The sequence below is a fragment of the Rutidosis leptorrhynchoides genome, chromosome 1, assembly GCF_046630445.1.
Source record: "Rutidosis leptorrhynchoides isolate AG116_Rl617_1_P2 chromosome 1, CSIRO_AGI_Rlap_v1, whole genome shotgun sequence".
NCBI lineage: Eukaryota > Viridiplantae > Streptophyta > Magnoliopsida > Asterales > Asteraceae > Rutidosis > Rutidosis leptorrhynchoides.
Genome location: NC_092333.1, coordinates 379700751 through 379713803, shown reverse-complemented (window position 1 = coordinate 379713803; position 13053 = coordinate 379700751). Strand labels below are relative to the sequence as shown.

The following is a 13053-nucleotide window of genomic DNA, read 5'->3' as shown; positions in this document are numbered from 1 at the left end:
TGTTAAGCCTTGATAATTGGGTGCTCGTGAATATTAACTTTTAGAATGTATTACTATTTTATCAATGTTGCAAATCTTGTGGTTCGACTTACTTTTACTCACTTACTTACTTAAACCTATGATTTCACCAACGTTTTCGTTGACAGTTTTCTATATGTTTTCTCAGGTTCATACTTGGTTACTTGTTACATGCTTCTGCTCTCTTTGATTACTTGATTGGAGTCAACCATGCATGCATACGCTAGGGATAGCACTTTTGAATTCAAACTTTTGTCTACATACTTACGCTATTTATAGCAACTGGGATTTTAAACTAATTATGTCGCGAGTTATTTCATTCATACTTTATAACTTTTGTAAACTTAAACATATTGTCGATCTGTTTGGTAAACTAAACTTTGCAAGTTTTGTACATTTCAAATGAATGCGACATAATTTTGGTCAAACGAGTCTCTTATAGGGACTACGACCACGTAACGGGACCTCAGTCGCCGTCAATGACGTTTTTGGTCGGGTCGCTACATCTGCTTTCTTCTACTTCGCCCTGGGGATTATAATGTTTTTAATTCTCCCGTGTCTTTATGTTGCGATACACATTGATATACACGGTTTGTAATTTGTGTGTTGTTATCGGGCTTTCTATTCTCTCTTATATTTCAAAGCTCTATGCTTTTGTTTTCTCTTCCCGACTTCAAGTCAAGCGAATAATGGTCCAGAATTTGTAGATATAGAGTTTCGAATGATTATAATGTTCTAAGCAGGAAGGAACGTGATAGCACGATTTGATTTTCAAATTTATCAACATCATGAAAGATAGAACCATCAAGGATACATTTTCTTGATTTGTTCAGGAGTTAAGTAGAATGGAAGAGTTATGTAACATGGCACATGATGATGTTATATTATACTAACTCATATATTATACGTTGATCAAGTGTCATTATATTATACTAACTCATGCTTCAGCTCCCAACACTACTTCAAAACATTCGTATTTTAAACTCGAAAGTTTACAGAATATAGAAACTAATAGTTTCTCATATGATGTAACACTGATAGTTTAAAGAGATAAATGATTTCAGATAAGATTAGTTATGAAAAATATATTCAGAAATATCAAGGATATTTATAATGAAAGATACGATAATATCTTTGAATATCTAAGATCAGAGGATGATGGAGACTATTGTCCGCAAGGGTTTAGAGTAAGGAGTAAGATATTCGCTAAATCATTTGGATTCTTTGAAGTCAAACTTATTCTTTGTGATTTGTCCACGGTTTCCTTCATAGTTTCGCATAATCCGTTTTCCAGTTCCAACTTTTCTGAGCTTTTCCAACCTACTATTCTTTATCATCAAACTTCCAGCGATTAAGGTCATTTACGGTTGCCTACAGTTTCTGCTGCTTCATTCAGTTTTTTCAAAGTTCAATGTATTAATACGTAGGCTGGGTGCTTTTCAAAATTTCAGAATTGGAATTCGTAAATCCAGGAGATAGAAGTTTTATATATATATATATGTGTGTGTGTATATATATATATATATATATATATATATATATATATATATATATATATGTATGTATGTATATATATATATATATATATAAATTATTGTCGTGGAATCGCTGAGAATTTCGAGATTATCGATTGATGCCTTCCGGTACTTGGTATGGTAATTATTGTCACAAGATACCGATGAGTTCATGATAAGACTTCAATAGATAAATATATGGAGTTCATGATAAGACTTCAATAGATAAATATATTGATTTGTCGTAGAGATTTGAGCCAAGGAGCAACGAGGTTGCTGGTACGTCTGCTGGTAATATAGTGGAATAAAAAAGAATTCTCCGGTATCAAAAGGGTAATCGTATATATCAGGATTATAGTAAGGCTACTTCGAATGAAAAGTCGAAGTTGACTTGCTGGAGTTGTGACAAAATTGGCTACTTTGAAAAGGGATCGCAAAGTTATTTTGGGTTATAATAACACTAAGGAATTAGCACAGCTACGTGTTAAACATTTACTCATTTTCTGAGAGTTTTTCAGGTGCATAACTATATGCATAAATCTTTCCTTCCGTAGACGAAGTGCGGTTTGGTTCATCCTCTCGATTGAAGTGTTTTCAAGAATTATGAAATGTTTGAACGCAGATTGGAATCGTCAAGATAGAAATGAGGTTTAAGATGAAATCAAGTGGCAAACTTGAAGAAATGTTTAGTTTCATATGTTATATTCAATATTTTAATTCATTTTAATTGTCCAATGTTATTAGTCCACAGTCGATAGTCCATAGTTGACAGTCCAATAATTCATATATGATTTAATATATAATATTTGAATTAATTAATACGTATCGTGACCCGTGTACATGTATCAGACTCGATCACAACTCAAACTATATATATTATTGTAGAATCAACCTCAACCCTGTATAGCTAACTCCCGCATTACTGCATATAGAGTGTCTATGGTTATTCCAAATAATATATATAGATGCGTCGATATGATATGTCAAAACCTTGTATACGTGTCCCGATATTTAAAGTGCGTAAAATAAATAACAGAAATTAAATGACGATAAATAAAGTGCGTAAAGTAAATAACAGAAATTAAATGACGATAAATAAAATTGCGATAATTAAATTACGATAAATAAAATGCGATAACTAAATTGCGATAAATAAAAAGTAATAAGGAATTCACAGTTAGCTAGGAACAGTTAGCGTGAATTCTTAACATAATTTCTCATAGTTAATTTATTTGTTTCTAACAAATTTTATTTTGTCCAATGTTTTCTTCATTATGCCACTTGTTGGATTCTGGTAGATCAAAATCCAAATATGAAATTGAATGAAAAGGGTTATTCTGCGGTGAACGGATACGTATATCGGTGGTTGTAAATAGGAAAGTAAATGACTGTTGAATTAAATTTGAAAGAATATACAGTGTAACTTATTAATGTGAAATCTAAATATTCCTCGGGTATTACCTACCCGTTAAAATATTTTCATCATTAACAATTTGTACGAAAAAATTTTCAATTACAATCTTTATGAAAATATATATACTTATATATTTTCTTCAGATGTAATTATGGATTTAATGAGTCAATATGATATTAAACTCATTTGATTTTTGGTTTGAGCTAGAATAAATAATCTCTAAAACTTTTAGAAACCACATATTCTTCGCAGAATATTTCTTTAATGAAGTTATGAATTAATACTTCATTGTTCATTGTTGTTGGTACTCGTTGGTATCTATGGTGCATGTGACGTTGATGTTCGTGTGACAGATTGTGAAGTTGAGGTTTGCGATGCGGTTGTTGTTGGTGGTGGTAATGGTATTGTTGGCGTTGGTGATGGTGGTAATGGTTATACTGCTGGTGCTGCTGCTGGTGTTTGTAACCTTTGCACCATGTTCTCCGAAGCCACTACCCGAGCGCGAAGCTCATTGACTTCTTCTATTACACCGGGGTGATTGTCGGTTCGAACGAGTGGATAAATAAAATCTAGAATTTGATGTAGTATATAATCGTGACGAGATACTCCGGAAATGAGAGAGAAAATGGTGTCTCGAACAGGTTCGCCGGTAAGTGCTTCAGGTTCTTCGCCAAGAGGGCAATGTGGTGGATGGAAAGGATCGCCTTCTTCTTGTTTCCAATGATTGAGGAGGCTACGAACCCATCCCCAATTCATCCAGAATAGGTGATGACTGATTGGTTGATCCATTCCAGTCACACTGCTTTCGGAGCTTGAGTGAGATTCCATTTCGAAATCCGAGTGACTTGTACTGATGACAAATTCCATTTCGTACGATTGGATAAAGGATTTTTCGATATAAAATGATTTTCCAGCTATCGGGTGGTATTCTATTTACATAGGATATCTATATATATAGATCAAAATATTTCGTAGATTACGGAGGAATTTGCGGGATATGTCAGGAAAAGTTTAAAGTAACAGATATGATAAGATACGATTTAGCAGATACGCTAAGATATGAATTTTGTCTATACGCTACTCATGCAATTAATGTAGCAAGACGTGTCTAGACTAATAATGATAAGCAGGTAATTTTCTAAGAAGAATAAGCAGATGATTTCCGACTAGAAATGATAAGCAAAACTTTTGACATGCGGACACGGTCGAAGTCCAGACTCACTAATGCATCTAAACAACTATCAGTTAGGCACACTAATGCAAGACCTGGTTCGCTAAGACCACCGCTCTGATACCAACTCTAACGACCCGTCCTAATCCATCTGGATGAAATCCATATTGATTATAAACGATTCGCAATAGTTGATTACATCGCGAGGTACTTGACCTCTATATGATACATTTTACAAACATTGCATTCGTTTTTAAAAGACAAACTTTCATTACATTGACAGTTGACAGAAATGCATACCATTTCATAATATATCCAAATATAATTGACCTAATAATAATCTTGATGAACTCAACGACTCGAATGCAACATCTTTTGAAATATGTCATGAATGACTCCAAGTAATATCTCTAATATGAGCAAATGCACAGGGAAGTTTTCTTTCGTACCTGAGAATAAACATGCTTTAAAGTGTCAACCAAAAGGTTGGTGAGTTCATTAGTTTAACATAAATAATCATTTCCATCATTTTAATAGACCACAAGATTTCAATTTTTCCATAAATATACATCTCATATCAGGCATTTCGCAAACTGCATAGAGATAAAAATCATTCATATGGATTGAACACCTGGTAACCGACGTTAACTTAATGCATAGAATATCCCCAAAACAGAACCTCTCGTCTGTAAAATAATCTTGAAGTACTAAAGCATTCGTACCCCGAATGAGACTTGTCAAGGTCCATAGATCTATCTTTAGGATTCGCGTCAATCAGGGGCCATTTCCCTAAATTCTTAGGTTACCAGACTTGAAGGGCGTTATTCGGTTTAATAATCCAACCATATAATGTAGTTTTTGATCACTTGTGTCTATTTCGTAAAACATTTATAAAAAATTGCGCATGTATTCTCAACCCAAAAATATAAAGGGTAAAAAGGCAAATGAAACTCACCTAATGTATTTTGTAGTAAAAATACATATGACTATATTGAACAATGCAGGGTTGGCCTTGGATTCACGAACCTATATCATTTGTATATATATATTAAAACATATAATCGTAATTGAGCAATTATATATATTTTGTTATTAATAATATTTTGTTATACTATATGTTATTTCGATAAATTTAATATCTTTAGTTTGTATGTTTTATTTAACTATTACTTATCATTAAAAATAAAAATTGTATATTGAGTTTTAATATATATATTTGTATAATAATTGATATAGCTTAACTAATATCTCTTTAATAATAAAAATATAGCGTAATGTATTTTTATATAAAAGTATCTATTTATGATAATATTGATTATTTGGGTGATAGCAAAATAATAATTTTAATAAGAATGATAATAATAATAATAAGTTTAATAATAATAATACTACTGATTATATTATTAATAATAATGATAGTATTTATAATAATACTTATGTTACTGATAATAATAATAATAATAGTACTAGAAGTGATACTAATACTAATTTTAATCATAGTATTTATGTTCTCATGATAATACATATATTAGTCATGATAATACTAATAGTATCTATTTATGTAAAGCTACCTTAGGAGTTCATTTTCAAAAAAGACTTGCACCAAGTAGGGATCGAACCCGAGACCTCTCGAAACCCGACACCATAACATAACTATCCAGCTGAACTTATTTTTCTGTTATATTATCCGATTTAATTTCATTTAATATGTTTTCTGTTTTCTCCATCTTCTTCCCCCTTCACACATCAATTCGACAGAAATGGTTTGGTGTTCAATAAATCATTAAACTTGTTTTAAAACATTTAACTGATATATAAACGAAATTTATTAGGTTCTGTAATCAATTTAAACAGATAAAGAACATAAATATTTCAATTTACAGAACCCGTTATTTATATTGGTTCATCTTCTTCTTTTTAAACTTGAATATCGATTACAGGTTATCATTCACAAAAACAAAAAAATAAATAAATTAAAACATCAAAGTAATAATAGCGATTGAATATCCAGTGTTTATTTTAAAAGAAAATATAGTAACAGCATAAGAGCTGCTGTCACGACGGCCCTTTAAAAAAAATCGTTTCACAAATTGATAATGTTTTAGACCAAATTTATAACACGAAACATATTAAAAATCAATACTAGAATCTAGTAGAAACATCAATTAAACTCATATCAACACAGAAAAATCGAATTTGACTCAAAAACACAAGTTGACTTTTTAATTTCAAAACTTTGACTTGAAAATTAAGATTCATCATAGAAAATTGGTAATTGAAACTTACCAGATAGTTTGAGTGGAAGATTTCCAACATAATAGCATTTATACATTTTTAAAATTCACTCAAAATCTGATTTTGGCTGAAAAGTTGGAAGAACAGAGTTCATCGCGTGTTTCCTTGATTATTTTTTTTTATATCAAAACAGAGGATGTACGTGATTATTGATGATAAGGATACGAAGTCTAATGAATGTGGTAATTACTCTGAATTATTTACTCGTTTTATAGCAACTTCAATCGTCACCCAATTTTTCTAACAGGTACAAAAATAAATAAAATAAATAAAGAGAGATGAGACGTTCAACAGCTTTTTGGAATTACACTCGTGATTTATCACAGATTCGTACGACCAATTTGACAAGAATTCAATCAGCTACAGATTGGAAAGTGACTGAAAATAGAATACCAATTTTTCTGTATTTATATGCATATAATAAGCCGTATATATCTAATTGCATACATATAAATCTGTATTTGTATTTGTATATCATTGTGTATAGATTTATCTGTATAATTATTTTTTATTTAACTGTATTATTAATATTTGTATATAACTGTGTTTATATAATTGTATATATATATTATAACTAACCTTATCAATTAATAATTATAGCAATAACAATATTACTCTTAATGTTATAAATAATAATAATGATGATATAATTACATGTACTTATTAATTTTTATTTTTTTAAACTAGAGGTAACAATATTAATAATACAATTATTAATATTAATATTAATATTAATAATAATAAAAGTAATGATAATAATCTTAATATAACAATTATTCAAAATTTGTAATTTAATATATTACAATTTATAAATTTTATCCTAGTTACTAATTATATTAAGTATTTAATATTTATAATTTACAACACATATAATATTATTTATGTTCAGTATTCATGTATATAAATATATGTATATATATATATATATATATATATATATATATATATATATATATATATATATATATATATATATATATATATATATTTTAATAGTAACTTATTTATTCTGTGTTTTATTTTTACATTATTAATTCCAATTGTTTGGAGTGTATTCTCATCAATTCATATTAATATCTATGTGTACTTGTATTTATATTTATATCTATATATTTAGTTACAAACAATTGTTCATGAATCATCGAGATTGGTCAAAAGGGCAAATGCATTCATAGAGCTGTTCCAAAGTTTTCGAGACTCAACATAACAGACTTTGCTTATCGTGTCGAAATTATAATAAGATGAAGTTTAAATTTGGTCGGAAATTGCTGGGTCGTCACATTTGGTTTCCATAAGACTATGATAGGATGGATTATGAAATGTGTGACTATGACCTCGTTTTCGATTAATATTAATGGGGAGCTTCATGGTTACTTCAAAGGAAAAAGGATATTGAGGCAAGGCGACCCTATGTCACCTTATTTATTCACGTTGGTGATGGAATGCTTAACTTTGATGATTAAGCGTAACATCCGAAATGCAGAATCTTTCATGTATCATCCTAAATGTGAATCGCAAGAGATTGTTAATGTGTGTTTTGCTGATGATCTTTTCTTGTTTACTCACGCTAATATAGATTCAGTGAAGGTGATCTCATGTAACATCCGTGTTACATCCGTCCCACATCGGTTGGAGAGGGGAACGAAGCATGCCTTATAAGGGTGTGGAGACCTTTCCTAGCATGACGCGTTTTGGGACCACAAGCGCAGCAGATCCCATGAGAACTCTGCAGTTAAGCGTGCTCAGGCGAGAGCACTACCAGGATGGGTGACCTCCTGGGAAAGTGCTCGTCGTGTTTGGTCACCAAGAAAAATCCGTGAGCAACCTACGGGGGAGACAAGGGTACGTCCCTATCTCTGCAAAGCGGACAATATCATGCTACGGGGAACGTTTACCTGGGGTGTTACATCTCAGAAGTGCTAGAAGAGTTTAAACGTTGCTCAGGGTTGGTTCTAAGTCTCCCGAAGAGTACAACTTTTTTCTTGGATGTATCAAGGGGTTTGAAGAACTCAATCCTTTCATTGATATCGTTTGTGGAAGGCTCGTTACCATTAGATATTTGGGTGTCCCGTTGGTGTCTTCTCGGCTTTACCATAAGGATTGTAAATCGCTTGTGGATGGCGTGAAGGCAAAGATTGGTGACTGGAAAAATAAGTTTCTGTCCTATGCTGGAAGAGTTCAATTAATTGAATCGGTCCTCTCGTCTAGACATGTGTATTGGTCTTCGATTTTTATATAACCTGACACCATCATCAAAGAGATCGAGAAACTTCTTCTGGTATCAAGGGGAGATGAAAAAGGAAAAGGCTAAAGTCAAGTGGAAAGATGTTTGTCTTCCTAAAAATGAAGGTGGTTTGGGCATTAAAAGTTTGAAAACTTACAATGTAGCGCTTATGGCATATCATGTATGGTGTTTGATCACTCGGAAGCAGTCTTTATGGGTTCGGTGGATTCACTCATATCGTCTCGTTGATAAAAGTTTTTGGGAGGTGGATATACCTGCTACTGCTTCTTATAGTTGGAGGAAGATCTTGAATAAGCGAGGTATGATTAGGCCTTTTATAATTCATAAAGTTGGTAATGGTGCTAATACTTCAGCATGGTACGATTCATGGATCGACTATGATAATCTTTCTGAGTTTATTTCCCATCGTGAGATCGTTCGAGCTGGGTTTTCAAATGTATCTAGAGTTGCTGAGCTGATTTTCAATAATGCGTGGAAATGGCCTGTTTGTTGGTCTGCGCCTTCCCATGCTTTTAAATATTCATCCTCCTGACCCAAATACAGAAGATGTTGTGTGTTGGAAAAATGCAGAGGGTGATCTAGTTGAGTTTTCTACTAGAGTGGCTTGAGATTCGTTAAGGCCAAGAGCTGAAATGGTGATGTGGTATCCAATTGTTTGGTTCCCCCAACAGGTCCCTCGTCACTCATTTATTCTATGGTTGTTAGTTCTTGAGAAGTTAAAAACTCAAGATAAACTTAAGCCTTGGGAGGTTAACGCAAGTACAGCAAGTAACGTATGTGTGCTTTGCAAGGCTCATCAGGAATCTCATGACCATTTGTTCTTTGAATGTCCATATTCAAAGCATGTATGGTCGCTGGTTAGAGGTAAAATGCTGTTACCGATTATTTATGATAAATGGAAGGAGGTGTTTCAATGCTTATATAGGTGGCTCGAGTGGTTGTGTCAAAGATTCTGTTTTCCGCTTCCGTTTACTTCATATGGCAAGAGAGGAAGTCCAGGTTGTTCAACAATGTTGGTCGAAACCCGGATCAGCTGGTCAAGGCTATTGTGTCGACGGTTCGTTTAAAGATGTTGTCGTTGAAGTTCAAGGATTCGCATCATGTTCGTGATTTGAGATTAAAATGAAACATTTAAGTTGTTTAGTCGCGTGTTTGTTGCTTTGTTTTTTCTTTGTTTGGCTTGTGGGTCTTATGCTGGCTCACAATGTCTGGATGTTGACCTCGTTTCATCAGGCCTAAAAGTGTAATTTTTGTTCAATAATGATATTATCGGGTGAAAACCCTTTTACTCAAAAAAAAGGTGAGAGGGCTACACTATTTTATTATATGTAATATTTTATTATATGTATGCACTCATTTATTTACAAGGTACAAAAGATTTTATTTTTTATTTTTTATTTTATTTTATTTTTTTTTTGGGCAAAGAAAATTTTATTAAACAATAAACAAAACAAGGCATGGGATAGCCTAACCCATTAACATATTTACAAAATATTAGTAATTGAATTTCGATAACTACATTAACATATTTACAAAATAATCTAATTGTCCACTATATTTTTGACCTGTTACAAGTAGACACATTTAGCTATGAGCCTACGACATTGAACGTGTGAGTTGACCAAATTGGACTGAAAACTTAATAGAGCCATGGTGATGAAGCATTTAAGTTGCCAAGCGGTTTCGAAGTGGTGGTTGGAAACAAACTTGGTGGGATTGCTGCAGTTACCTCGCCATATCGTCTAGAGGTATGTCTTATTATACATATTATATTGATATTAATGCTTAACGTTTTTTGGCATTAACTATTTTCCGCATAAGTTAATTTATAGTTTGCTACATTCGTAAAATACATCAGTTTTTTCTAGAAAAAGTAATGATTAGGTTTCATTGCTACAGTATCAAGTGAATTTGGAAAATTTGAAATTCAAAACAATAGAATTGCTTGGTAATAAGCATATGAGATTGGTGCGGGTTTCCTCCTGGACACGCAGTTAGAGGCGGGTATATTTGTGTAGGAGATAAACGTGTAGGTGGTTAAGTTTCCTGAATGATCCTAACAGCTGTCCAAAAAAAATTACTTTTTTTTTTCCTAATATGATAATTATACAATTTTTTAGATTACTTTTTTAAAAAGAAATAATATAATATACAATATAATTACGACGACTTTGGACAATCTATTTAATACAATTCAAAAAAGTATATAGGTCAATAATAATCGATCATATAGATAAAACATTCATTTTTACAAGGGTTTTCAGTTAATAAGATATTTTAATTATTTAGAAATATTCATTTAAATTTTTAATTTTTTTTTTTAGATTTGTACACTCACATATGATTGTAAGATTCAATCACATGTGATTGTTTAGTATTTTTAATCCTGGCCATTAATTATATCTATCCAAGAGCTCAGATTTATTAAAAATTAAGAATTCAAATGAATATTTTCCATTATTTTACTATAATACAAAATTATTATAATGTTTTAATTCTTTCTTTAAAAATATGTTTTGGTTCTCTCCCAACAAATCGGAGACCTTCCCCCGCTAATTTATAATCAACTAGTGTCATGAATTACTTCAACAATAATAAAATGCTCATTTACAACGTTACAATCCAATTATCGGTTTAGTAGTTTGTAAATTGCTAACATGATGTTAACTGTTAAGTTTAAGAGTCCCAAATTGGACCAAAAGCTGCAATCCCTTTACTCTTACAAGCATTTACCACATCCCTACTACCTTCAGGGTTACTTGTTACAATCACCACCTCGGCACCGAACTTTTTGGCCGCCTCAACGCTCAGTTCAGAGACATTTGGCCGTCCCATAACCGCGGTGTCATGAACAATCACCTTCTCTTTTGGATGCCTACTCACCCATTCTTTTATTTCTTTCCCAAAGTTTTCTTCAATACCTTTTGCTACCCATAACAAACATACTTCAGTTGGACCTTGTTGTAGTAAAAATGACAAAAACACACAAATCCCCGAACCGGTTGCCACCACCAACACGCGATTGTACATGTTAACTAAATAAGGCAAGCCAGCAAAATGCACTTTGTAACATCCCGCGTTTTTCCGTTAAATTTAATTTTAACACCGTCTTTTTTTTTTTAAACATAATCTTTCGTATATAAATTAATAGTTTCCGTGAGTAACGTTCATTATATTCCCGCTATTTAATTTTGACATCACCCGTTTACTCGAGCGTTTTAAAAATATTCGTTTGGTTAATTCCCGCACCCGCTTTGAAACTTGAGGGACTAAACTTGCCAAGAGGGCAAAGAGATGACTAGGTCAACTAGTCAACCTTCACCCTCCTCCATTCAATCACCTCCACCTCTCTCTCTTTCTCTCTATCAAGAACACACACACAAACACCCAATTCAATCATTCATCATCTAAATTCAATCTTGGAAGCTCACAACAAATCCGATTACATTTTCGTGATCCTCTCTTCATCCTCTACATTTTGATACAAACTTCATCTCGTTTGGGTAACATTTCTAAAACTCTAGATTTCTTTAAATTCGTGTTTTTGACTTGAAATTGTGTTAGTTAGTGTCTATGGCTCGTGTATAACATGAATATATGTTTTGTTTGCTCGATTCGTTGTTTTGAGTAACTAGTTTGAACATTTGAAATGGGTTAGCTTAATCCTTGATTTTGGATGAGTTAATGTTGTTAGATTGTTAAAGTGCATGTTTTAATTGTGTTACTAGTATCACTAGCTTCGTTTTGATGCGTAGGTTGATTAAGGAAACTTCAAAAACATGAATATTGATTTTTGCGGATTTTGGTTAGGGTTTGATAGACTTAAAACGAGCTTTTGATGTTTCGAATGCCATGAAATGTTATTAGTAAGTGCTTAGTTGTAATGTATGCTTCATTACCTTCAAAACGGCATATCGTATGTGTAAATTGGATTCCCGAATCATAAAATACGTTTTACGAACTTGAAACTTTGAAAATAAACCTTTCTTGATCAATTGACGAGTTTTCGGTTATTGTAAATGATGTTTTTGATTAATGATATGTGGTTAGTTGTATTCCTTGTCGAAATAGCTTTCCGATGATATAAAATACATGTTCTAATTGTTTGCGGATCATAAAATGTGAATGTTTGTGTTTTGGTTCGTGCATACTTTGAAAACTGACCAGAATTCTCTGGCCAGGTAGTGGCGCGGCGCGCCACATCCCCGCGCGGCGCGCAGAATCGCCTGACCAGATTCTGCTCACTTTGGCGCATTTCACGCGAAATGTTTGACTAGCTATCGACCTCCGATTCACATGAAACTTGTTCTAATATGCTTATATATGAATAAAAACCTCAGAAAAATAGTTCGGGACCGAACCCGAACGTGTTGACTTTTTCGTTGACTTTGACCAA

General features: G+C 32.5%; 1 protein-coding gene across 1 annotated transcript in view; it reads left to right on the top strand.

Moving 5' to 3' along the window:
- Positions 1–11032, top strand: part of LOC139900642 (uncharacterized) — a 32062-nt gene extending 21030 nt beyond the window's left edge. The window contains exons 3-8 of the mRNA XM_071883407.1: positions 8357–8588; positions 8671–9141; positions 9329–9514; positions 9583–9759; positions 10304–10405; positions 10982–11032. Of these exons, the coding sequence (XP_071739508.1) occupies positions 8357–8588; positions 8671–9141; positions 9329–9514; positions 9583–9759; positions 10304–10405; positions 10982–11032 (1219 nt within the window). The remainder of the gene's footprint in view (positions 1–8356; positions 8589–8670; positions 9142–9328; positions 9515–9582; positions 9760–10303; positions 10406–10981) is intronic.
- The last annotated feature ends 2021 nt before the right edge of the window (positions 11033–13053 follow it).